A 27855-nucleotide genomic window follows, 5' to 3' on the forward strand; every position below is an offset into this window, starting at 1 on the left:
TCTAAGTGGCTTTAATGAATGTTTTTTTAATTTCAGTCCTTGACTTTAAAGTACGACATCGTCAAATAATCTTTGGTTTGTCCCAGTATATAACATTAGTATGACTTATCTTTCTGTTAATAGTGTATGTACTTAGTATATAAATGACGAGTGTCTGTGGTCAAAATAATCCACTATAACAATACTGTATTTGCTCTATTCTCAGGGTGGACATCCATGCATTTTCATCGCTGGTTAATAGTGTACCACCACAATAACTTGACATTCTGCCAACACACAAATCACATATACAACATATACTTTGGTACAGGATTCATTGCACAACTATGCATGGGGAAAGTATAGTTACCAAGTTACAAGTCTCAGCAGTGATGCATTGTGGGTAATAATAACAACCATACGCCAGTCTGTGCAATTGAAATTGCTTTAGTATTTAATGAGAATTCAGATCAGAATTTAACAACAAAGTTAAATAACAGAAGCAGGTTAGCAGTGACATAAAGCAATAACATTTTTAGTTTCTCAACCAGTAACCATAGTAACCCTAGATTGATATTTACATGTTTACGTATCCATTAGTGTATACTGTAACTAACTGTTGCCACAAATTTGTTTACATACTTTGCTGAATAGCACAATCACTTTTTTCCTACCTGTCTGATAAACTGTTAACTTATTTTTATTTCAACCTCTTACACTAAGTACAAGAATACATGAATGTCAAAATTATGATAAAGATAGCAAATGTCAAAACCAAACTTCGGGCTGCATATATTTGTATAAACCCTGTAAATCAAAACCACAATTTAATTTTATATGTTGAATTAATATTGTAAAACCATTTATTTTCATTGGAATCTAACTTGGCAGGGAAACGATGAGTTACATTATTTTCCCTGGTCACATAAACTAAGATATCAGTAAAAAATGAATGAACTTACAGTAATTTGTTTTTGAGGAAATCATCACAATTCAGCAAAACTGTTCCATTGCATAAAATATGGGAATTTTTCAGGGCAAATGTGCACAAGAAATCACAAAAAATGTTTAACTTTTGGCCCAGAATACATCTCTAATTTTTACTACAGAACAGTTTGGCTAAAAATGACGGTATCCATGGAATGGCTGCTCATTGGGAATCACCAACTTCAGTTATTGTATTAACTTCTCGCACCAGTTCAGAAAATGTTAAATATTTCAAAAGCACAATATTTAATAATGGGATGCAGAAAAAAATATAAAATAACTAACTTCACACATAGTGGCAATATTTGGAAATGAGGACGATTGACTATTAAAAAATAAACTGGAAACACAAGTCATTTGATTTGAGGGAAGTAGTAAAAGTTAATTTCGTATTGTTTTCATAAAAATTAAAATAAGAGATGACACACAAAAAAGAAATGTTTTATGGTAATTTGAACACGTTGGCATCATCCATCGTTTTCATTGGTTAATTATCGATTTGACCTGTCAGGTCAGGTCAAAACATGGCGGATATTCATTTCCATAGCATCGAGCGTATAATCAACAATTGTAAAACGCAGCATGACCGGATTTGCGCTACCACGATCATTTGTTACTAAGCAATGCAGTTGTGTTCGTTGTTATTTGAAACTTCTTTTAGAATATACTTTCGTTACTAATAAAATGAAACAAAATAATTGTATTTGGCGCACAAGGTTCGTTAATGTGATTTTTTTTGGAGAATGATGCGTGGTCTACTTTTTAATCCAACTAGCAAAAAAATGTATACAATTTTAGTTTCTTTCGTTTTGGGATGTCCAACTGCCGGTATTGAAAGTCAACGTAGGTGGATTTTTCAATGAAAATATAAGCCCCTAAAAATATTTAATGATAATTTTTTTGAAAATTTGAACCCCAAATAAAGACCCACTAGCCGTGAAACTGCCCAGGGTGATTTTTCGGATGGGCGAATTTACGGCAGAATCCGGTAATATTGCATTTAGTTGTTGGATCCACAGCCTCTATTTCAGTCATTTCATCCAGTGTTGTATGACATCACATGATGTCATATCTAGTGATTGAATACTCTGGTATTTGTGAATACTAATTCAATGGAATGGTCGTTATAACCTGGTCTTGAGTTGATCCCAATGGTGAAGCAATGTATTGAACACCACTCTGAAAATATAAAAAAATTCCACTCATAGTTATACCTGTTCTGGACCAGTTGGACCTGTTTAAATATGTTTAACACTGCATAAACTAGCAACCTACCAGAGCCAATATACTGTAAAAGGGTTAATTATTCACTGGGTTTTAATTTTGCTTATTTAGCTGACTGAAAATGCGCTAAATTAAAACACAGTGAATATGTAAAATTACGCATAGAACACATTATCTAAATGATAAAACCATGAATTTAAAACCCACTGAATATCCCTGAAATGGTAAATCAGCGAAATTTAAACCCAGTGAAAATTAGTCATTTAACAGTAACCCTGTGTAAACTAGAAACTGGTATAAACTTGTCAAAACAAGCAACTAGTTTAAACTGGTATAATCCTGTATAAACTGATTTAACTAAGTATAAACTAGCAACCTGTTAAAACTGGTCTAAACCAGTATAACCCTGTATAAATTGGCAACCTGTTTAAACCAGTCTAAGCCTGTATAAACTAGCAACCGTTCTGAACCTGTTCAAAGTGGTCTAAACCAGTCTAACTCAGTATAAAATAGCAAACTGTCTAAACCAGTCAAACCCTGTATACACTAGCAACTGATCTAACCCTGTATAAACTTTCAATCTGTCTAAACCAGTCTAACCCTGTATAAACTAGCAACTGTTCTAGCCCTGTATAAACTTTCAATCTGTCTAAACCAGTCTAACCCTGTATACACTAGCAACTGATCTAACCCTGTATAAACCAGTCTAACCCTGTATAAACTAGCAACTGAGCTAACCCTGTATAAACTTTCAATCTGTCTAAACCAGTCTAACCCTGCATACACTAGCAACTGATCTAACCCTGTATAAACTTTCAATCTGTCTAAACCAGTCTAACCCTGTATAAACTAGCAACTGTTCTAGCCCTGTATAAACTTTCAATCTGTCTAAACCAGTCTAACCCTGTATACACTAGCAACTGATCTAACCCTGTATAAACCAGTCTAACCCTGTATAAACTAGCAACAGTTCTAACCCTGTATAAACTTTTAATCTGTCTAAACCAGTCTAACCCTGTATACACTAGCAACCGTTCTAACCATGTATAAACTTTCAATCTGTATAAACCAGTCTAACCCTGTATACACTAGCAACCGTTCTAACCATGTATAAACTTTCAATCTGTCTAAACCAGTCTAACCCTGTATACACTAGCAACCGTTCTAACCATGTATAAACTTTCAATCTGTCTAAACCAGTCTAACCCTGCATACACTAGCAACTGTTCTAACACTGTATAAACTTTCAATCTGTCTAAACCAGTCTAACCCTGCATACACTAGCAACTGTTCTGAACCTGTATAAACTTTCAATCTGTCTAAACCAGTCTAACCCTGTATAAACTAGCAACTGATCTAACCCTGTATAAACTTTCAATCTGTCTAAACCAGTCTAACCCCGTATAAACTAGCAACTGATCTAACTCTGTATAAACTAGTCTAACCCTGTATACACTAGCAACTGATCTAACCCTGTATAAACTTTCAATCTTTCTAAACCAGTCCAAGCCTGTATAAACTAGCAACTGTTCTAACCCTGCATACACTTTTAATCTGTCTAAACCAGTCTACCCCCGTATAAACTAGCAACTGTTCTAACCCTGTATAAACTTTCAATCTGTCTAAACCAGTCTAACCCTGTATAAACTAGCAACTGTTCTAACCCTGTATAAACTTTCAATCTATCTAAACCAGTCTAACCCTGTATAAACTAGCAACTGTTCTAACCCAGTATAAACATTCAACCTGTCTAAACCAGTCTAACCCTGTATACACTAGCAACTGATCTAACCCTGTATAAACTTTCAATCTGTCTAAACCAGTCTAACCCTGTATAAACTAGCAACTGTTCTAACCCTGTATAAACTTTCAATCTGTCTAAACCAGTCTAACCCTGTATAAACTAGCAACTGTTCTAACCCTGTATAAACTTTCAATCTATCTAAACCAGTCTAACCCTGTATAAACTAGCAACTGTTCTAACACTGTATAAACTTTCAATCTATCTAAACCAGTCTAACCCTGTATAAACTAGCAACTGTTCTAACCCTGTATAAACTTTCAATCTGTCTAAACCAGTCTAACCCTGTATAAACTAGCAACTGTTCTAACCCTGTATAAACTTTCTATCTGTCTAAACCAGTCTAACCCTGTATAAACTAGCAACTGTTCTAACCCTGTATAAACTTTCAATCTATCTAAACCAGTCTAACTCTGTATAAACTAGCAACTGATTTAACCCTGTATAAACTTTCAATCTGTCTAAACCAGTCTAACCCTGTATAAACTAGCAACTGTTCTAACCCTGTATAACTTTCAATCTATCTAAACCAGTCTAACCCTGTATAAACTAGCAACTGATCTAACCCTGTATAAACTTTCAATCTGTCTAAACCAGTCTAACCCTGTATAAACTAGCAACTGTTCTAACCCTGTATAAACTTTCAATCTGTCTAAACCAGTCTAACCCTGTATAAACTAGCAACTGTTCTAACCCTGTATAAACTTTCAATCTATCTAAACCAGTCTAACCCTGTATAAACTAGCAACTGTTCTAACCCTGTATAAACTTTCAATCTGTCTAAACCAGTCTAACCCTGTATAAACTAGCAACTGTTCTAACCCTGTATAAACTTTCAATCTATCTAAACCAGTCTAACCCTGTATAAACTAGCAACTGTTCTAACCCTGTATAAACTTTCAACCTGTCTAAACCAGTCTAACCCTGTATAAACTAGCAACTGATCTAACCCTGTATACACTTTTAATCTGTCTAAACCAGTCTAACCCAGTATAAACTAGCAACTGTTCTAACCCTGTATAAACTTTCAATCTATCTAAACCAGTCTAACCCTGTATAAACTAGCAACTGTTCTAACCCAGTATAAACATTCAACCTGTCTAAACCAGTCTAACTCTGTATACACTAGCAACTGATCTAACCCTGTATAAACTTTCAATCTGTCTAAACCAGTCTAACCCTGTATAAACTAGCAACTGTTCTAACCCTGTATAAACTTTCAATCTGTCTAAACCAGTCTAACCCTGTATAAACTAGCAACTGTTCTAACCCTGTATAAACTTTCAATCTGTCTAAACCAGTCTAACCCTGTATAAACTAGCAACTGTTCTAACCCTGTATAAACTTTCAATCTATCTAAACCAGTCTAACCCTGTATAAACTAGCAACTGTTCTAACCCTGTATAAACTTTCAATCTGTCTAAACCAGTCTAACCCTGTATAAACTAGCAACTGTTCTAACCCTGTATAAACTTTCAATCTGTCTAAACCAGTCTAACCCTGTATAAACTAGCAACTGTTCTAACCCTGTATAAACTTTCAATCTATCTAAACCAGTCTAACCCTGTATAAACTAGCAACTGATTTAACCCTGTATAAACTTTCAATCTGTCTAAACCAGTCTAACCCTGTATAAACTAGCAACTGTTCTAACCCTGTATAACTTTCAATCTATCTAAACCAGTCTAACCCTGTATAAACTAGCAACTGATCTAACCCTGTATAAACTTTCAATCTGTCTAAACCAGTCTAACCCTGTATAAACTAGCAACTGTTCTAACCCTGTATAAACTTTCAATCTGTCTAAACCAGTCTAACCCTGTATAAACTAGCAACTGTTGTAACCCTGTATAAACTTTCAATCTATCTAAACCAGTCTAACCCTGTATAAACTAGCAACTGTTCTAACCCTGTATAAACTTTCAACCTGTCTAAACCAGTCTAACCCTGTATAAACTAGCAACTGATCTAACCCTGTATACACTTTTAATCTGTCTAAACCAGTCTAACCCTGTATAAACTAGCAACTGTTCTAATCCTGTATAAACTTTTAATCTGTCTAAACCAGTCTAACCCTGTATAAACTAGCAACTGATCTAACCCTGTATAAACTTTCAATCTATCTAAACCAGTCTAACCCTGTATAAACTAGCAACCGTTCTGACCCTGTATAAACTTTCAATCTGTCTAAACCAGTCTAACCCTGTATACAGTAGCAACTGATCTAACCCTGTATAAACTTTCAATCTGTCTAAACCAGTCTAACCCTGTATACACTAGCAACCATTCTAACCCTGTATAAACTTTCAATCTGTCTAAACCAGTCTAACCCTGTATACACTAGCAACCATTCTAACCCTGTATAAACTTTCAATCTGTCTAAACCAGTCTAACCCTGTATAAACTAGCAACTGTTCTAACCCTGTATAAACTTTCAATCTATCTAAACCAGTCTAACCCTGTATACACTAGCAACTGACAACCTGTATAAACTTTTAATCTGTCTAAACCAGTCCAAGCCTGTATACACTAGCAACTGATCTAACCCTGTATAAACTTTCAATCTGTCTAAACCAGTCTAACCCTGTATACACTAGCAACTGATCTAACCCTGTATAAACTTTCAATCTGTCTAACCCTGTATTAACTAGCAACTGTTCTAATCCTGTATAAACTTTTAATCTGTCTAAACCAGTCTAACCCTGTATAAACTAGCAACTGATCTAACCCTGTATAAACTTTCAATCTATCTAAACCAGTCTAACCCTGTATAAACTAGCAACTGATCTAACCCTGTACACACTTTTAATCTGTCTAAACCTGTATAAACTAGCAACTGTTCTAACCCTGTATAAACTTTCAATCTATCTAAACCAGTCTAACCCTGTATAAACTAGCAACCGTTCTGACCCTGTATAAACTTTCAATCTGTCTAAACCAGTCTAACCCTGTATAAACTTTCAATCTGTCTAAACCAGTCTAACCCTGTATACACTAGCAACCATTCTAACCCTGTATAAACTTTCAATCTGTCTAAACCAGTCTAACCCTGTATACACTAGCAACCATTCTAACCCTGTATAAACTTTCAATCTGTCTAAACCAGTCTAACCCTGTATACACTAGCAACCATTCTAACCCTGTATAAACTTTCAATCTGTCTAAACCAGTCTAACCCTGCATACACTAGCAACTGATCTAACCCTGTATACACTTTTAATCTGTCTAACCCTGTATACACTAGCAACTGATCTAACCCTGTATAAACTTTCAATCTGTCTAAACCAGTCTAACCCTTATACAGTAGCAACTGATCTAACCCTGTATAAACTTTCAATCTGTCTAAACCAGTCTAACCCTGTATAAACTTTCAATCTGTCTACACCAGTCTAACCCTGTATGAACTTTCAATCTGTCTAAACCAGTCTAACCCTGTATACACTAGCAACTGATCTAACCCTGTATAAACTTTCAATCTGTCTAAACCAGTCTAACCCTGTATACAGTAGCAACTGATCTAACCCTGTATAAACTTTCAATCTGTCTAAACCAGTCTAACCTTGTATACAGTAGCAACTGATCTAACCTTGTATAAACTGGCAAACTGTTTAAACTAGTCTAACCCTTTTATAAACTAGCAACCGTTCTGAGCCTGTTCAAACTGGTCTAAACCTGTCTAACCCTTTATAAACCAGTCTAACCCTCTATAAACTGGCAAACTGCCAACCTGTTTAAACCAGTCTAACCCTTTTATAAACTAGCAACCGTTCTGAGCCTGTTCAAACTGGTCTAAACCTGTCTAACACTTTATAAACCAGTCTAACCCTCTATAAACTGGCAAACTGACAACTTGTTTTAACAAGACTAACCTCCTATAGACAAGCAAACTGTCTAAACCAGTCTAACCCTGTATAAATTAGCAACCGTTCTGAACCTGTTTAAACTGGTCCAAACCAGTCTAACCCTTTATAAGCCAGTCTAACCCTCTATAAACTGGCAAACTGACAACCTGTTTTAACAAGACTAACCTCCTATAAACTAGCAAACTGTCTAAACCAGTCTAATTCTGTATGAACTAGAAAACCGTTCTGAACCTGTTCAAACGGGTCTAAGCCTGTTCAAACCAGTCTTACCTCATATAAACAAGCAAGTTGTCTTAACCAGTCTAATCCTTATAAACTAGCAATCGTTCTGAACCTGTTCAAACTGGCCTAAACCTGTTTAAACAGGTCTAACCCTTTTATAAACTAGCAACCGTTCTGAACCTGTTCAAACTGGTCTAAACCAGTCTAACTCTGTATAAACTAGCAACCGTTCTGAACCTGTTCAAACTGGTCTAAACCTGTTCAAACCAGTCTAACCTCATGTAAACAAGCAAGTTGTCTAAACCAGTCTAATTCTTATAAACTAGCAATTGTTCTGAAGCTGTTCAAAATGGTCTAAACCTGTTTAAACCGGTCTAACCCTTTTATAAACTAGCAACCATTCTAACCCTGTATAAACTTTCAATCTGTCTAAACCAGTCTAACCCTGTATAAACTAGCAAACTGTCTAAACCAGTCTAATTCTGTATGAACTAGCAAACTGTCTAAACCAGTGTAACCCTGTAAAAACTAGCAACCGTTCTGAACCTGTTCAAACTGGTCTAAACCTGTTCAAACCAGTCTAACCTCATGTAAACAAGCAAGTTGTCTAAACCAGTCTAATTCTTATAAACTAGCAATTGTTCTGAAGCTGCTCAAAATGGTTTAAACCAGTCTAACTCTGTATAAACTAGCAAACTGTCTGAACCAGTCTACCCCTGTATAAACTTTCAATCTGTCTAAACCAGTCTAACTCTGTATAAACTAGCAACCATTCTGAATCTGTTCAAAGTGGTCTAACTCTGTATAAACTAGCAAACTGTCTAAACCAGTATAATTCTGTATGAACTAGCAAACTGTCTAAACCAGTGTAACCCTGTAAAAACTAGCAACCGTTCTGAACCTGTTCAAACTGGTCTAAACCTGTTCAAACCAGTCTAACCTCATGTAAACAAGCAAGTTGTCTAAAATTGTCTAATTCTTATAAACTAGCAATTGTTCTGAAGCTGTTCAAAATGGTCTAAACCTGTTTAAACCGGTCTAACCCTTTTATAAACTAGCAACCATTCTAACCCTGTATAAACTTTCAATTTGTCTAAACCAGTCTAACCCTGCATACACTAGCAACTGATCTAACCCAGTATAAACTTTCAATCTGTCTAAACCAGTCTAACCCTCTATACAGTAGCAACTGTTCTAAACCTGTTCAAACTGTCTAACCCTGTATAAACTAGCAAACTGTCTAAACCAGTCTAATTCTGTATGAACTAGCAAACTGTCTAAACCAGTCTAACCCTGTAAAAACTAGCAACCGTTCTGAACCTGTTCAAACTGGTCTAAACCTGTTCAAACCAGTCTAACCTAATGTAAACAAGCAAGTTGTCTAAACCAGTCTAAACCATTATAAACTAGCAATCATTCTGAACCTGTTCAAACTGGTCTAAACCTGTTTAAACCAGTCTGACTCTGTGTAAACTAGCAAACTGTCTAAACCAGTCTAACCCTGTAAAAACTAGCAACCGTTCTGAACCTGTTCAAACTGGTCTAAACCAGTCTAACCCTCTATAAACTGGCAAACTGACAACCTGTTTTAACAAGACTAACCTCCTATAAACAAGCACACTGTCTAAACCAGTCTAACCCTGTAGAAACTAGCAACCGTTCTGAGCCTGTTCACACTGGTCTAAACCAGTCTAACTCTGTATAAACAAGTCATTGTCAATGTCGGCCATTTCAAACCTGATCCAAAAAAAAAATGATGTGCATCAAGGTCGTATTATGTTTAATGTATGTACCAAATTTGAACAAAATCCGTCCATGCATAACTGAGATCCGGGTCCGGAATGGTGAAAATGTGCGATTTTGATGCATTTTCGGCCTTAAAATGGGCGCTATTCGGCTATCGTTAATCGGATCATGAAAAAAATGCATGTGCATATGTCTCATATAATGTGCAATGTATGAGTGAAGTTTGAACTTAATCGGTCCATGCATGTTCGAGATACAGGTGATCACAGACACACGCACGGACGCACACAGGGCAAAACATAAGTCCCCGTTTTCAGACTACGTCCGAACGGGGACTAACTAGCAAACTGTCTAAACCAGTCTAATTATGTATGAACTAGCAAACTGTCTAAACCAGTCTGACCCTGTAAAAACCAGCAACCGTTCTGAACCTGTTCAAACTGGTCTAAACCAGTCTAACTCTGTATAAACTAGCAAACAGTCTAACCCTGTAAAAACTAGCAACCGTTCTGAACCAGTTCAAACGGGTCTAAGCTTGTTCAAACCAGTCTTACCTCATATAGACAAGCATGTTGTCTAAACCCGTCTAATCCTTATAAACTAGCAATCGTTCTGAACCTGTTCAAACTGGCCTAAACCTGTTTAAACCGCTCTAACCCTTTTATAAACTAGCAACCGTTCTGGACCTGTTGAAACTGGTCTAAACCAGTCTAACTCTGTATAAACTGGCAAACTGACAACCTGTTTAAACCAGTCTAACCTCCTATAAACTAGCAACCATTCTAACCCTGTATAAACTTTCAATCTGTCTAAACCAGCCTAACCATGTATACACTAGCAACTGTTCTAACCCTGTATAAACTTTCAATCTGCCTAAACCAGTCTAACCCTGTATGAACTAGCAACTGATTTAACCCTATATAAACTTTCAATCTGTCTAGACCAGTCTAACCCTGTATAAACTAGCAATCTATCTAAACCAGTCTAACCTGTATAAACTAGCAACTGATCTAACCGTGTGTAAACTTTCAACCTGTCTAAACCAGTCTAACCTATATAAACTAGCAACTGATCTAACCTGTATAAACTTTCAATCTGTCTAGACCAGTCTAATCCTGTATAAACTGGCAACTGACAACCTGTTTAAACCAGTCTAACCTCCTAAAAACTAGCAACCAGTCTAACTCTGTATCAACGAGAACCACATTCATTAAAACAAAATGGCCACCAGTCGGCCATTTTGAATCTTATCTGAAAAACAAAATTATTTGCATCAAGGTCCCATAATGTCTAATGTATATACCAAGTTTGAACAAAATCCATCTGTAAACTGCCGAGAAATGCTTGATTTTGATGATTTTTTAGCACAAAAATGGCCGCCATTTGACCATCTTTAATCAGATCGTAAAACAAAATGATGTGCATCAAGGACCTATAATGTCTAATGTATATACCAAGTTTACACAAAATCCATCTGTTAATGGCTGAGAAATGCTTGTTTTTGATGATTTTTAGCACAAAAATGGCCGCTATTCGGCCATCTTGAATCAGATCGTGAAGCAAATTGACGTGCATATGTATACTATCATGTATGATGTATGTGTGAAGTTTGATTGTGATTGGTCCAGGCATTTCTAAAATACAGGTCTAAACTAGCAAACAGTCTAACCCTGTAAAAACTAGCAACCATTCTGAACCAGTTCAAACGGGTCTAAGCCTGTTCAAACCAGTCTTACCTCATATAAACAAGCAAGTTGTCTAAACCCGTCTAATCCTTATAAACTAGCAATCGTTCTGAACCTGTTCAAACTGGCCTAAACCTGTTTAAACCGCTCTAACCCTTTTATAAACTAGCAACCGTTCTGGACCTGTTGAAACTGGTCTAAACCAGTCTAACTCTGTATAAACTGGCAAACTGACAACCTGTTTAAACCAGTCTAACCTCCTATAAACTAGCAACCATTCTAACCCTGTATAAACTTTCAATCTGTCTAAACCAGCCTAACCATGTATACACTAGCAACTGTTCTAACCCTGTATAAACTTTCAATCTGCCTAAACCAGTCTAACCCTGTATGAACTAGCAACTGATTTAACCCTATATAAACTTTCAATCTGTCTAGACCAGTCTAACCCTGTATAAACTAGCAATCTATCTAAACCAGTCTAACCTGTATAAACTAGCAATTGATCTAACCGTGTGTAAACTTTCAACCTGTCTAAACCAGTCTAACCTGTATAAACTAGCAACTGATCTAACCTGTATAAACTTTCAATCTGTCTAGACCAGTCTAACCCTGTATACAGTAGCAACTGATTTAACCCTATATAAACTTTCAATCTGTCTAGACCAGTCTAACCCTGTATAAACTAGCAATCTATCTAAACCAGTCTAACCTGTATAAACTAGCAACTGATCTAACCGTGTGTAAACTTTCAACCTGTCTAAACCAGTCTAACCTGTATAAACTAGCAACTGATCTAACCTGTATAAACTTTCAATCTGTCTAAACCAGTCTAATCCTGTATAAACTGGCAAACTGACAACCTGTTTAAACCAGTCTAACCTCCTATAAACTAGCAACCAGTCTAACTATGTATAAACGAGAACAACATTCATTAAAACAAAATGGCCACCAGTCGGCCATTTTGAAACTTATCTGAAAAACAAAATTATTTGCATCAAGGTCCCATAATGTCTGATGTATATACCAAGTTTGAACAAAATCCATCTGTAAACTGCTGAGTAATGCTTGATTTTGATGATTTTTTAGCACAAAAATGGCCGCCATTCGACCATCTTTAATCAGATCGTAAAACAAAATGATGTGCATCAAGGACCTATAATGTCTAATGTATATACCAAGTTTACACAAAATCCATCTGTTAATGGCTGAGAAATGCTTGTTTTTGATGATTTTTAGCACAAAAATGGCCGCTATTCGGCCATCTTGAATCAGATCGTGAAGCAAATTGACGTGCATATGTATACTATCATGTATGATGTATGTGTGAAGTTTGATTGTGATTGGTCCAGGCATTTCTAAAATACAGGTCTAAACTAGCAAACAGTCTAACCCTGTAAAAACTAGCAACCATTCTGAACCAGTTCAAACGGGTCTAAGCCTGTTCAAACCAGTCTTACCTCATATAAACAAGCAAGTTGTCTAAACCCGTCTAATCCTTATAAACTAGCAATCGTTCTGAACCTGTTCAAACTGGCCTAAACCTGTTTAAACCGCTCTAACCCTTTTATAAACTAGCAACCGTTCTGGACCTGTTGAAACTGGTCTAAACCAGTCTAACTCTGTATAAACTGGCAAACTGACAACCTGTTTAAACCAGTCTAACCTCCTATAAACTAGCAACCATTCTAACCCTGTATAAACTTTCAATCTGTCTAAACCAGCCTAACCATGTATACACTAGCAACTGTTCTAACCCTGTATAAACTTTCAATCTGCCTAAACCAGTCTAACCCTGTATGAACTAGCAACTGATTTAACCATATATAAACTTTCAATCTGTCTAGACCAGTCTAACCCTGTATAAACTAGCAATCTATCTAAACCAGTCTAACCTGTATAAACTAGCAATTGATCTAACCGTGTGTAAACTTTCAACCTGTCTAAACCAGTCTAACCTGTATAAACTAGCAACTGATCTAACCTGTATAAACTTTCAATCTGTCTAGACCAGTCTAACCCTGTATACAGTAGCAACTGATTTAACCCTATATAAACTTTCAATCTGTCTAGACCAGTCTAACCCTGTATAAACTAGCAATCTATCTAAACCAGTCTAACCTGTATAAACTAGCAACTGATCTAACCGTGTGTAAACTTTCAACCTGTCTAAACCAGTCTAACCTGTATAAACTAGCAACTGATCTAACCTGTATAAACTTTCAATCTGTCTAAACCAGTCTAATCCTGTATAAACTGGCAAACTGACAACCTGTTTAAACCAGTCTAACCTCCTATAAACTAGCAACCAGTCTAACTATGTATAAACGAGAACAACATTCATTAAAACAAAATGGCCACCAGTCGGCCATTTTGAAACTTATCTGAAAAACAAAATTATTTGCATCAAGGTCCCATAATGTCTGATGTATATACCAAGTTTGAACAAAATCCATCTGTAAACTGCTGAGTAATGCTTGATTTTGATGATTTTTTAGCACAAAAATGGCCGCCATTCGACCATCTTTAATCAGATCGTAAAACAAAATGATGTGCATCAAGGACCTATAATGTCTAATGTATATACCAAGTTTACACAAAATCCATCTGTTAATGGCTGAGAAATGCTTGTTTTTGATGATTTTTAGCACAAAAATGGCCGCTATTCGGCCATCTTGAATCAGATCGTGAAACAAATTGATGTGCATATGTATACTATCATGTATGATGTATGTGTGAAGTTTGATTGTGATTGGTCCAGGCATTTCTAAAATACAGGTCCGGACGCACGCACAGACGCACGCACGCACGCACGCACGCACACACCCACTCACACACGGAGGTCAAAACATAAGTCCCCGTTTTCGGACTGCGTCCGAACGGGGACTAACTAGCAAACTGTTTAAACCAGACTGACCCTGTATAAACTACCAAACTGTTTAAACCAGTCTAACCCTGTATAAACTGGCAAACTGGCAAACTGACAACATGTTTAAACCAGTCTAACCTCAAATAAACTAGCAAACTGTCTAAACCAGTCTAACCATGTATACACTAGCAACTAATCTAACCCTGTCTAAACCAGTCTAACCCTGTATACACTAGCAACCATTCTAACCCTGTATAAACTTTCAATCTGTCTAAACCAGTCTAACCCTGTATACACGAGCAACTGATCTAACCCTGTATAAACTTTCAATCTGTCCAGGCATTTCTAAAATACAGGTCCGGACGCACGCACAGACGCACGCACGCACGCACGCACACACCCACCCACACACGGAGGTCAAAACATAAGTCCCCGTTTTCGGACTGCGTCCGAACGGGGACTAACTAGCAAACTGTTTAAACCAGACTGACCCTGTATAAACTACCAAACTGTTTAAACCAGTCTAACCCTGTATAAACTGGCAAACTGGCAAACTGACAACATGTTTAAACCAGTCTAACCTCAAATAAACTAGCAAACTGTCTAAACCAGTCTAACCATGTATACACTAGCAACTAATCTAACCCTGTCTAAACCAGTCTAACCCTGTATACACTAGCAACCATTCTAACCCTGTATAAACTTTCAATCTGTCTAAACCAGTCTAACCCTGTATACACGAGCAACTGATCTAACCCTGTATAAACTTTCAATCTGTCTAGACCAGTCTAACCCTGTATAAACTAGCAATATGTATAAACCAGTCTAACCCTGTATACACAAGCCACTGATCTAACCCTGTATAAACTTTCAATCTGTCTAAACCAGTCTAACCCTGTATACACTAGCAACTGATCTAACCCTGTAAAAACTTTTAATCTGTCTAAACCAGTCTAATTCTGCATAAACTGGCAAACTGACAACCTGTTTGAACCTCCTATAAACTAGCAACCATTCTAACTCTGTATAAACTAGCAAACTGTCTAAACCAGTCCAACCCTTATAAACTAGCAATTGATCAAACCCTGTATAAATTTTCAATCTGTCTAAACTAGTCTGACCCTGTATAAACTACCAAACTGACATGTTTAAACCAGTCTAACCTCGAATAAACTAGCAAACTGTCTAAACCAGTCTAACCCTGTATACACTAGCAACTGATCTAACCCTGTATGGACTTTCAATCTGTCTAAACCAGTATAATCCTGTATAAACAAGCAAACTGTATAAACTAGTCTAACCCTGTATATACTAGCAACTGATCTAATCGTGTATAAACTTTCAATCTGTCTAAACCAGTCTAACCCTGTATACACTAGCAACTGTTCTAACCCTGTATAAACTTTCAATTTGTCTAGACCAGTCTAACCCTGTATGAACTAGCAAACTGTCTAAATCAGTCTTACCCTGAATACACTAGCAACTAATCTAACCCTATATAAACCATTTTAACCCTGTATACACTAGCAACAGTTCTAACCCTGTATAAAATTTCAATCTGTCTAAACCAGTCTAACCATGTATACACTAGCAACTGTTCTAACCCTGTATAAACTTTCAATCTGTCTAAACCAGTCTAACCCTGTATGAACTAGCAATTGATTTAACTCTATATAAACTTTCAATTTGTCTAGACCAGCCTAACCCTGTATAAACTTTCAATCTGTCTTAACCAGTCTAACCCTGTATACACTAGCAACTGACCTAACCCTGTGTAAACTTTCAATCTGTCTAGACCAGTCTAACCCTGTATACAGTAGCAAGTGATCTAACCCTGTAAAAACTTTTAATCTGTCTAAACCAGTCTAATCCTGTATAAACAAGCAAACTGTCTAAACCAGTCTAACCCTGTATACACTAGCAACTGATCTAATCCTGTATAAACTTTCAATCTGTCTAAACCAGTTTAACCCTGTATACAGTAGCAACTGATCTATCCCTGTAAAAACGTTTAATCTGTATAAACCAGTCTAATCCTGTATAAACTGACAACCTGTTTAAACCAGTCTAACCTCCTATAAACTAGCAACTATTCTAACCAGGGTTCTCCCCAGAAAAAATGCATAGCGCCGAGGCTAATTTGCATAATAATTTGCATATCATTTACATATCTTTCCTTCATTGATTAACAGAACTTTTTTACAATTATGAATATTAGTAAGCTCAGTAACAGGGCAAATATTTTTTTTAATGGAATCAACGCATTATGTTTCACAATTTAGAAGAGTTTGAAACATTCTCGAAATACAAATGCTACAGACTAAAAACAAACACAAATACATTATTGTTGCAATTTAATTGTTTTGTAAAACGTTGAAGGAAACGCATTCAAAACGTTAAGCCAGATTTATGTTCACGAATCTCATAATTTTATTCACTCCAAAAACATTCTCCTTCAAAAAATCGATCACGTAATTAATTGACGTATTGTTGTAATTTATTATTCGTACCATCAACTTCTAAAACGTTTACAATTACAGTAATGAGCGAACAAATAAAGCTTCAAAACGATCATCAAAGTTACGACGTGACATAACTTACTTGGCCATGTTATACACCAGTTATAGCAATAATTCCTCAACAAATTTTACTTCTTTTTTTTTTTTATATGAAATGCAAGTAAAATCCGACTTATTTTTATCGGGAGCGATTATTTTTGATCACTTGATCGCTTCGGTAAAAAAAAACAGACCCGCCATGATGTTTGTGAAACATTAGCATGTGTCCTTTGACCCGATGGGTCAAGAATTCCATTAACCAATCAAAATGCCGCATGGTAATGCCGGTAGAACCCAAAGTTTTACGAATGGTAGTGATCATAAAAATTACATTGTGGAAGTAAAGCGATGTCGTAGCACGATGTCTTGGCATCGATTTCAATTGAAAACTGCATGACAGCTTTCGAAAGAGGTGATTTGCAATTTTTAAAAGGTAAATTAGGTCTTGAAAGAAGAGTTTTTACATGATTCGCAATGATAACAGTTCAAATGTATTTTACCAAATCACGCAATAAACACGTTGTTTTTTCTTGAGTAGCGTGAACTGATCGTGAACTCCAATTTGACCATGTTATATCGAGGTGGAATTGATTTTGAAATAATTTTAGCTTTCAATCTAAAGACTGTGTCTATCGCAGAAAGTATTTACTTACAAACAAAGAGGTGCTAATTCCACAAATTTGACTAGCCGCTACGTATCGTGCGACTAGGTCTATTGTTTATAAATTATAACCCACGACTGGCAGGATGCATGTCGGTCGGTACGTAATTATACCAACAATCAGACAATAGTCCTTGTCGGAAGCATTTCCGTGGTGGTCACTAATTTTGAGTGACGGTCGGGGCCGACCGGCGTGGCGAACAAAGCTTTTTCACATCTGATATTGGCATGTCAAATATGAAATCAAGCGCCGAGGTGGGAACACATAGCGCCGAGGTCCCAAGTGAAGCGCCGAGATTCACAGGTATAGCGCCGCGGCGCTAAAAAGCCCTGGGGAGAACCCTGCTAACTCTGTATAAACCAGTCTAACTCTGTATAAACTGGCAAACTGACAACATGTTTAAACCAGTCTAACCTCAAATAAACTAGCAAACTGTCTAAACCAGTCTAACCCTGTATACACTAGCAACTAATCTAACCCTGTATAAACCATTCTAACCCTGTATACACTAGCAACAGTTCTAACCCTGTATAAACTTTCAATCTGTCTAAACCAGTCTAACCCTGTATACACTAGCAACTGATCTAACCCTGTATAAACTTTCAATCTGTCCAAACCAGTCTAACCCTAGTATACACTAGCAACTGATCTAACCCTGTATAAACTAGCAACAGTTCTAGCCCTGTATAAACTTTCAATCTGTCTAAACCAGTCTAACCCTGTATACACTAGCAACTAATCTAACCCTGTATAAACCATTCTAACCCTGTATACACTAGCAACAGTTCTAACCCTGTATAAACTTTCAATCTGTCTAAACCAGTCTAACCCTGTATACACTAGCAACTGATCTAACCCTGTATAAACTTTCAATCTGTCCAAAGCAGTCTAACCCTAGTATACACTAGCAACTGATCTAACCCTGTATAAACTAGCAATCTGTCTAAACCAGTCTAACCCTGTATACACTAGCAACTGATCTAACCCTGTATAAACTTTCAATCTATCTAGACCAGTCTAACCCTTTATAAACTAGCAATCTGTCTAAACCAGTATAATCCTGTATACATTAGCAACTGATCTAACCCTGTATAAACTTTCAATCTGTCTAAACCAGTCTAACCCTGTATACACTAGCAACTGATCTAACCCTGTATAAACTTTCAATCTGTCTAATCCTGTATAAACTGTCAACCTGTTTAAACCAGTTTAATCTTGTATAAACAAGCAAACTGTCTAAACCAGTCTAACCCTGTATATACTAGCAACTGATCTAATCCTGTATGAACTTTCAATCTGTCTAAACCAGTCTAACCCTGTATACACTAGCAACTGATCTAACCCTGTATAAACTTTCAATCTGTCTAAACCAGTCTAACCCTGTATACAGTAGCAACTGATCTAACCCTGTATAAACTTTCAATCTGTCTACACCAGTCTAACCCTGTATAAACTAGCAATCTGTCTACACCAGTCTAACCCTGTATAAACTAGCAACTGATCTAACCTTGTGTAAACTTTCAACCTGTCTAAACCAGTCTAACCCTGTATACAGTAGCAACTGATATAACCCTGTATAAACTTTCAATCTGTCTAAACCAGTCTAACCCTGTATACACTAGCAACTGATCTAATCCTGTATGAACTTTCAATCTGTCTAAACCAGTCTAACCCTGTATACACTAGCAACTGGATCTAACCCTGTATAAACTTTCAACCTGTCTAAACCAGTCTAACCCTGTATACAGTAGCAACTGATCTAACCCTGTATAAACTTTCAATCTGTCTAAACCAGTCTAACCCTGTATACAGTAGCAACTGATCTAACCCTGTATAAACTTTCAATCTGTCTACACCAGTCTAACCCTGTATAAACTTTCAATCTGTCTAAACCAGTCTAACCTGTATAAACTAGCAACTGATCTAACCTTGTGTAAACTTTCAACCTGTCTAAACCAGTATAACCTGTATAAACTGCCAACCTGTCCAAACTGATCTAAAACCTTGAATACAAACATTTCCTGCGTAGTATTGGTAGACATATCAAAGACTCACCTGATACGCTCTGTCAATATTATCACAGAATGGCAAGAATGCATCAGAAGTTAGTGCTACACCTTTCAGTTTTGATAACCACTGCTCACGCTCGGACTGCAGTAAGAATAACAAAGCAATAATTGATAAATTTGAAAATTGATTTCAAAATACTGTATTCAATACAAACAATGAATTCAGAATATGTAAATAACCACAATGTATTCTGAAGAAGATGAGTGAACTCTCCAGAAGTGAAATCTCTTTGAGTAAATTGACGTGACCTTGTCATGCATTGGAGACAAAGTATTTTTCAAACATCTTTATTCACCATTCCAATCTAATCCCTGATAGAGTAGAGGTTATAGGTACTTGCTACATTTACACGGCAGCATTCTATCAGAGCCGAACTACTGCTCTTCCCACCGAATAACGGGAAATTATCTCCAATGCATTTACACAGTCGAGGGTGCCAAACGAAAGCAGACATCTGTCAGAGTTCAATTCAGTTTGACCAGAGCCGCAGGGAAAAGTGCCCTCAAATACTTAATATGAAAACAACATGGCTGAAAATGATTTTGGTGTCATGCTTGTGATGTTTCTTTATATGACATGATGCTGTTAAGCTAGGAGAAAAAATAAAAACAGTAATCAGTCTGAGACAATGCACTGGTGTTATGATTTAGGTATCTTGAATACGCTAAAATACGCTGAATGTGTAACAGTCTATTCACTTAAGTTATTGTCATGCAAAATTACCATCTTGTAATTGTTTAACTGTTAAGATATGTGTAACAATTGTCAACTTAAACCTAGTAGGAACACGTCGCCGTACCATGACTGCCTTCTACGATTTTTATCTTTGGTGTCTTTAAACAATTTTCATTGGATTTGTTCAGTTGTTCTTTCAAGTTTTTGTCGCATAACTTTGTACCCCATTATATTCTGTTCCTCCATGAGCTATCAATCTATTGCAGTATTTCTTCACTCTGCCAAATAGATATTAGGGCCAGTTACCTCTTTGTCAAGCCAAAAATTACGTAAAATTACAAATGACGTCATAATTGAAGTGGGAGTTTACTTGAAGATGACGATTGAGGGCATGATTTCGGCTCCGATAGTAGGGTGTATACATGTATACACGGTCGGAGCCATGTCAGGGCTCAACCCTATCAGAGTTCAATCCCAAGGGTTTATTGGAGCTGAATGGGCTCCGATAAAATGCAGTTGTGTAAATGTAGCAACTGTCTCTCAATAACAAAGTCATTGTTCAAACCCTGCTTGGCCAAATTTTCAGTTATTGCCAAAGAACTCTAATTTATTTCTAAAGTTCCAAACCTTGACAATTGACCAAGCACTACACTTCAGAAATGCTTGATATTTAAAATTATGTACTTTACTTCATATGCACAAATCAAAACTGTTAGTGAGGCTGATTAAAAAAATCAACAAATATAAATGGTATAAATGCAGTTAGTACCTGTGTTAACTGTTCAGGTGGTTTCTCTAGCATACTCTCCCATGCAGATGTCTCCATGTCCTACAAAAAAAATAATTATTAAAATATTCAAGAAATCATAAAGAGAAGTCATAATTATATTTATGTTAATTTCTAAATTACATTACAGTATTTAAGTGAATATACAGAGTGGTTTATTTTTGATTGACATTTATCTTGAACTGTTTAAGTTTGTTTTTTCCCTGACATTTATTTAATAGTAAAGCTTTGTTCAAGTTAAGGGGTTAGCATACGTTCGCTGGTTCAATTTTTTGGCCTCAATTTACAGATTGAAACATATATTTTACCCATACATATACCATAATAAAGATCTTGTTTCAAACTTTGGAAATATGGCAATTTTTTTAAATTATGCAAATACAAAGTCACATGATCACAAGAATATGCAAAAATGGAGTAAAACGGTTAATGACGCAATTAATAATTAATTTGCAGCACGACTGAATATATTTTTTTATGTAAATATTATAGAGGGGTGCTTCATGTACAATGTTCTTCGTTTTTTTTGCAACTATAATTTGTTTTAATGTAGCCTTATTTCAAATGTTTGGATGTTAATACCTGAGTAAAAACAACATGTCTCTATATACCATACTCGACCGCGTTAGCGCCCAGGGGCCTCAACTTAGAAAATCACGATTTTGTAGGGGTGGGCGCTTACCCGAGCACGCCCTTCGAAAAAGAGTGCAAATGAAAATTTTGATTCATCAAGTGACAGATTACGTCTTTGAGGGAAAATCAAATTACTAAATTAATTTGCGTCGTCATTGATTTTCACAATGAAGAAACAGAAATGATCACAAAAAATATGCACATTTTATTACAATATTAATTACGTACCACCATAATTTACGGAATTCAAAACATTTGAGTCTGTTGGAACACAGTCAAAGTCAAAATTGTCATATTATTTCCACTGACGAAGTTGTTGGATCGTACGCAAACTCTCGATGAAAATCACTTTCCGCCATGATGCAATTGCAGATTTGACCTACAGCAGCGTCGTTTGACCTAATGGGTCAAAGTTGGTTATTAACTAATCAGAATGCTGTGTTGTACTGACGCAATTCTTCGGAATTTCCCGAAGACTTTCCGGTAACGCAATGCCGAAGTGAATTATCGATGTCGAAGTACGATCTGTTGGAATTGATTTCAGCGAATAAACGACATGGTTTTTCCAAAAAACTAGTAACTAGCCATTTTTGAGAGGTAAACTGAATATGGCATGAAATATTTATCGCATTTTACTTGTATTAACAGGTCATTGTCGAAGCGTAGTTTACGCACGGTTACCGTGTTCTACGCATTCACAACATGTTCACAGCGATCGATGTCCACGCTGTATCATACAAAAACGATTACCAAGATTCGTTACGCAAGACCAAGTTTTAAATTAGTTGCATTTTGAAGGGGGGGCGCTTTACCGAATGACACCCCAAATATAAAAATTGCCCGAAAGTAGGGGGTGGGCGCTTGCCCGGGCATGGGCGCTAACGCGGTCGAGTACGGTACATTTACATTGCCTAGTATACCCACCCATGTGAAGTATACCCACACATGCCATTTATATACCCATATTTATATACATTTACATTGCCTAGTATACCCACCCATGTGAAGTATACCCACACATGCCATTTATATACCCATATTTATATACATTTACATTGCTTAGTATACCCACCCATGTGAAGTATACCCACACATGCCATTTATATACCCATATTTATATACATTTACATTGCCTAGTATACCCACACATGCCATTTATATACCCATATTTATATACATTTCCTAGTATACCCACACCCATGTGAAGTATACCCACATGCCATTTATATACCCATATTTATATACATTTACATTGCCTAGTATACCCACCCATGTGAAGTATACCCACACATGCCATTTATATACCCATATTTATACACATTTACATTTCCTAGTATACCCACCCATGTGAGGTATACCCACACATGCCATTTATATACCCATATTTATATACATTTACATTTCCTAGTATACCCACCCATGTGAAGTATACCCACACATGCCATTTATATACCCATATTTATATACATTTACATTGCCTAGTATACAAATGTACCCACCCATGTGAAGTATACCCACACATGCCATTTATATACCCATATTTATATACATTTACATTGCCTAGTATACCCACCCATGTGAAGTATACCCACACATGCCATTTATATACCCATATTTATATACATTTACATTTCCTAGTATACCCACACCCATGTGAAGTATACCCACACATGCCATTTATATACCCATATTTATATACATTCACATTGCCTAGTATACCCACCCATGTGACGTATACCCACACATGCCATTTATATACCCATATTTATATACATTTACATTGCCTAGTATACCTACCCATGTGAAGTATACCCACACATGCCATTTATATACCCATATTTATATACATTTACATTGCTTAGTATACCCACCCATGTGAAGTATACCCACACATGCCATTTATATACCCATATTTATATACATTTACATTTCCTAGTATACCCACACCCATGTGAAGTATACCCACACATGCCATTTATATACCCATATTTATATACATTTACATTGCCTAGTATACCCACCCATGTGAAGTATACCCACACATGCCATTTATATACCCATATTTATATACATTTACATTGCCTAGTATACCCACCCATGTGAAGTATACCCACACATGCCATTTATATACCCATATTTATATACATTTACATTTCCTAGTATACCCACACCCATGTGAAGTATACCCACACATGCCATTTATATACCTATATTTATATACATTTACATTGCCTAGTATACCCACCCATGTGAAGTATACCCACACATGCCATTTATATTCCCATATTTATATACATTTACATTTCCTAGTATACCCACCCATGTGAAGTATACCCACACATGCCATTTATATACCCATATTTATATACATTTACATTGCCTAGTATACCCACACCCATGTGAAGTATACCCACACATGCCATTTATATACCCATATTTATATACATTTACATTGCCTAGTATACCCACCCATGTGAGGTATACGCACACATGCCATTTATAAACCCATATTTATATTCATTTACATTGCCTAGTATACCCACACATGTGAAGTATACCCACACATGCCATTTATATACCCATATTTATATTCATTTACATTGCCTAGTATACCTACCCATGTGAGGTATACCCACACATGCCATTTATATACCCATATTTATATTCATTTACATTGCCTAGTATACCTACCCATGTGAGGTATACCCACACATGCCATTTATATACCCATATTTATATACATTTACATTGCCTAGTATACCCACCCATGTGAAGTATACCCACACATGCCATTTATATACCCATATTTATATACATTTACATTGCCTCGTATACTGAGTCATATTAGCTAAACTGCCATCACTTCTTTACTTACCAATATCAATTTGTTCCACAGCTTCCGCTACAGTCACACCTTCTTTTGATACAGTGTTTACAAATGGATACAAATTACAAGCAATCAACCTACAGGTAAACAGCATAATGGTAATGAGACAAATAGATATTTATAATATTTAACAGTCAACGCTCAAATCAAATTGTGAATGAGAGCAAATAGAAAGGTGTTCTGTAATTGGTTAGCTGGTAAGTATGAAGGATTGAATGACCAATGAGAGCAAATAGAAAGGTGTTCTGTAATTGGTTAGCTGGTAAGTATGAAGGATTGAATGACCAATGAGAGCAAATAGAAAAATGTTCTGTAATTGGTTAGCTGGTAGGTATGAAGGATTGAATGACCAATGAGAGCAAATAGAAAGGTGTTCTGTAATTGGTTAGCTGGTAGGTATGAAGGATTGAATGACCAATGAGAGCAAATAGAAAAATGTTCTGTAATTGGTTAGCTGGTAGGTATGAAGGATTGAATGACTAATGAGAGCAAATAGAAAAATGTTCTGTAATTGGTTAGCTGGTAGGTATGAAGGATTGAATGACCAATGAGAGCAAATAGAAAGGTGTTCTGTAATTGGTTAGCTGGTAGGTATGAAGGATTGAATGACCAATGAGAGCAAATAGAAAGGTGTTCTGTAATTGGTTAGCTGGTAGGTATGAAGGATTGAATGACCAATGAGATGCATTTTTTATAAGCGTTTGGCATTCTGTCATAACTTACTTGATGTATTTAAAATCTTGTTTTTCCATGTCAGCACGGTCGCTTTCTGAATTACGTGCCAAAATGCCTGCAAAAACATAACACATAATAAATAGTAACAGAACATAAATTATGAGAAATATTACATTACATGTTAACTAAAGCCAATAGTGTTCTCTGATTCCTACATATGTTATGCCATCAAAATTTAAACTATGAATATTAATGAGGTTATTTGAATACAACAAAGCACATTTATCGACCAACACACAGCAGAGATCGTTGCGAGTCAGTACTGCTCCAGTCCATACTTTGCGGAATGATTGTCTGTTTGTACTAATAAATGTAATTTACTAAAAGATGATAGCAAAAAATGCTGATGAAAATTGTTTATCTCTGTGTGAACATTTGTGATCAGTGACAGGATTATGGTTTTATTACGAGTTACATGTATACATTTCTGTGTCCAATGTAAACACAGGAAAGTGTTCTAATGTGACATAACGTATTTAATATTGGTGATGTGGTTTACCCCATAATCACCTGACATTTGTGTACAACACACAGACATCACAACAACAGCTGCTGTTTTCCCGTTATCACAAAATCTAATGAAATTATCATTTACTGTCATACCTCCATGTACAGCTGGATGTAACGTCTTAACTCTACCTCCCAACATTTCAGGTGCACCAGTTACATCAGACACATCGCTATAATACAAAAACAATAAAATGAAAAATTATTATTATTGAGCGGATATGTAACTTAATTGCGTCTACAACGGTCATTGGAGTGTCTAGGAAAGTGTCTGGGGATGTTGCTAAGTCCCTCAGTAATTGCCTACCAGGTGCGGGAGTATTTAAATATCTTGTGTCCGCTGTAAACATTTTTTAAGGAGATTCTCATTACAATTTTTGTTCTGTTGATTGTGAAAGTTAAAACTAAATTCCCTAAAGTCTCAATTTATAATGCTTGTCAGTATTTATACAATGTGACAAGATATTATTTTGACAAAAAATAAGACATCACCTGATTGGAATACCAGCATCTCAGATGGCTTTCGCTGTACCACCGGATCCAATCAACTTTAGTCCCAGGTTGTGCAGCTTCTCAGCAAACGACACCAATCTTGTCTTGTCAGACACACTCAGTAAAGATACAAATAGAAAATATTTGTGTCATATTATTATAACACGATATTGATTAGTAGAAATGTGTAGAGGTGTCCATGGCAACAGTACATGTACCTCATAATGTAATGATCTACGGTAATAATGACACCCCCTCCACCAACAGCACCATAACTGAACACATACAACGAAATAGAAAATGAAGAGCACTTCCTTCTTAAAAGTGGTCTTTATAAAAAAGAAAGAAATGAGCTTCTCAAAAAATTGCTGCTATCTCCCTAACTTTCTAACAAATAAAAAATAGTTGCAATACTAAACAATGGTAGTATAAAATTGGTTCCTCAAATTGCTAAGTGCATACGTGATTGTTTTAAAATCTGAGAGAACAACTTAAAAAAAGTACTACGAGCTGCCTCAATATCAATAATACATTTACTTTAATTTATTATATTTTATTAATAACTTTGTTTTCTACTCTTTTAATTTCATTAAATTTTTTTCATTGCTATACTTTATTGTAATTTATAATCAAAGTCCCATAGAGGATATGACAACAATAAAGATTATTATTACAACATACAATACTGTTTTTACTCTATTAATACCACATGTGTAGAGGTATGTCTACCATGGTCAATCACTAGGAATGAATCAAAGTCAGATTTTAACAATCCAGCATAAAATACAATAAATACAATTTTTTGGGCTTTTGGAACATGTATAGATGATCATCTAATAAAGTAAAAATTAGGAATTAGTGAAAGGGTTTGGTTTTGTAATGGTTTAAAATTGGAACATTGTTGAAAATCATTTTAAATATTTACCAGTATAATTACAAATACTTTTAATCCATGACAGTGTTTGATTGGGCAGTGGATGACTGAATGTAATCAATGCCTACTCTACAACGTGATGGGAATCCTGATATACACTAAGCTAGTCACAGCCCACAGGTAATTCTATGCACGCTGCTAAAAGCTACTGTTTCAATACATGTACCAGTAGATATATAGAAATATGCACCCCATTCTACATCGTACTATTCAACAATAATGTCTTGTATTATTCATTCATTCTCTGATTGATGTCCCAATACTAGACAATAGCCACGGCTACGGTAAACAGTCCCTCTATCAGATAGAGGGACTGTGGCTAGACATACAGCCAATGCTAGCCACGGTTGGCAATCCCCGATTCCGAAAACACAACACACATGGCATTTGCGGCGAACACGCCACCAAATGAATCGCCATGTGAAAACACATTTCAACGATCCATTTTACATTTAAAAGTCGCGTAGAATTAGAAACGATACGAAATAAAGAGACAAACATGAGAAACACTGCCAATACAAACTCACCAATTTCAACCG

The 27855-nt window shown here is 36.1% G+C and overlaps 1 protein-coding gene across 3 annotated transcripts; it reads right to left on the reverse strand.

The window, feature by feature from the left end:
• Window positions 1–410: 410 nt before the first annotated feature.
• On the reverse strand, window positions 411–27855 carry LOC102808245 (bifunctional purine biosynthesis protein ATIC-like). Of its 3 annotated transcripts, XM_085494329.1 has the most exons (8): window positions 26383–27855; window positions 25987–26063; window positions 25372–25438; window positions 24637–24725; window positions 21111–21170; window positions 20466–20619; window positions 19652–19747; window positions 2101–2145 (listed from the first exon to the last, which is right to left on the reverse strand). In XM_085494329.1, exons 2-5 carry the CDS (start codon window positions 26030–26032, stop codon window positions 21124–21126), a joined length of 249 nt encoding a protein of 82 aa, XP_085350455.1. In that variant the 5' UTR covers window positions 26033–26063; window positions 26383–27855; the 3' UTR covers window positions 2101–2145; window positions 19652–19747; window positions 20466–20619; window positions 21111–21123. The 3 variants fall into 3 exon arrangements, with proteins under 3 accessions (XP_085350457.1, XP_085350455.1, XP_085350456.1); XM_085494331.1 differs by lacking the exon at window positions 20466–20619 and having other exon boundaries at window positions 411–2145; XM_085494330.1 differs by lacking the exon at window positions 2101–2145 and having other exon boundaries at window positions 19662–19747; window positions 20482–20619.

Source organism: Saccoglossus kowalevskii, chromosome 20 (genome assembly GCF_978046115.1).
Source record: "Saccoglossus kowalevskii chromosome 20, keSacKowa6.1, whole genome shotgun sequence".
NCBI lineage: Eukaryota > Metazoa > Hemichordata > Enteropneusta > Harrimaniidae > Saccoglossus > Saccoglossus kowalevskii.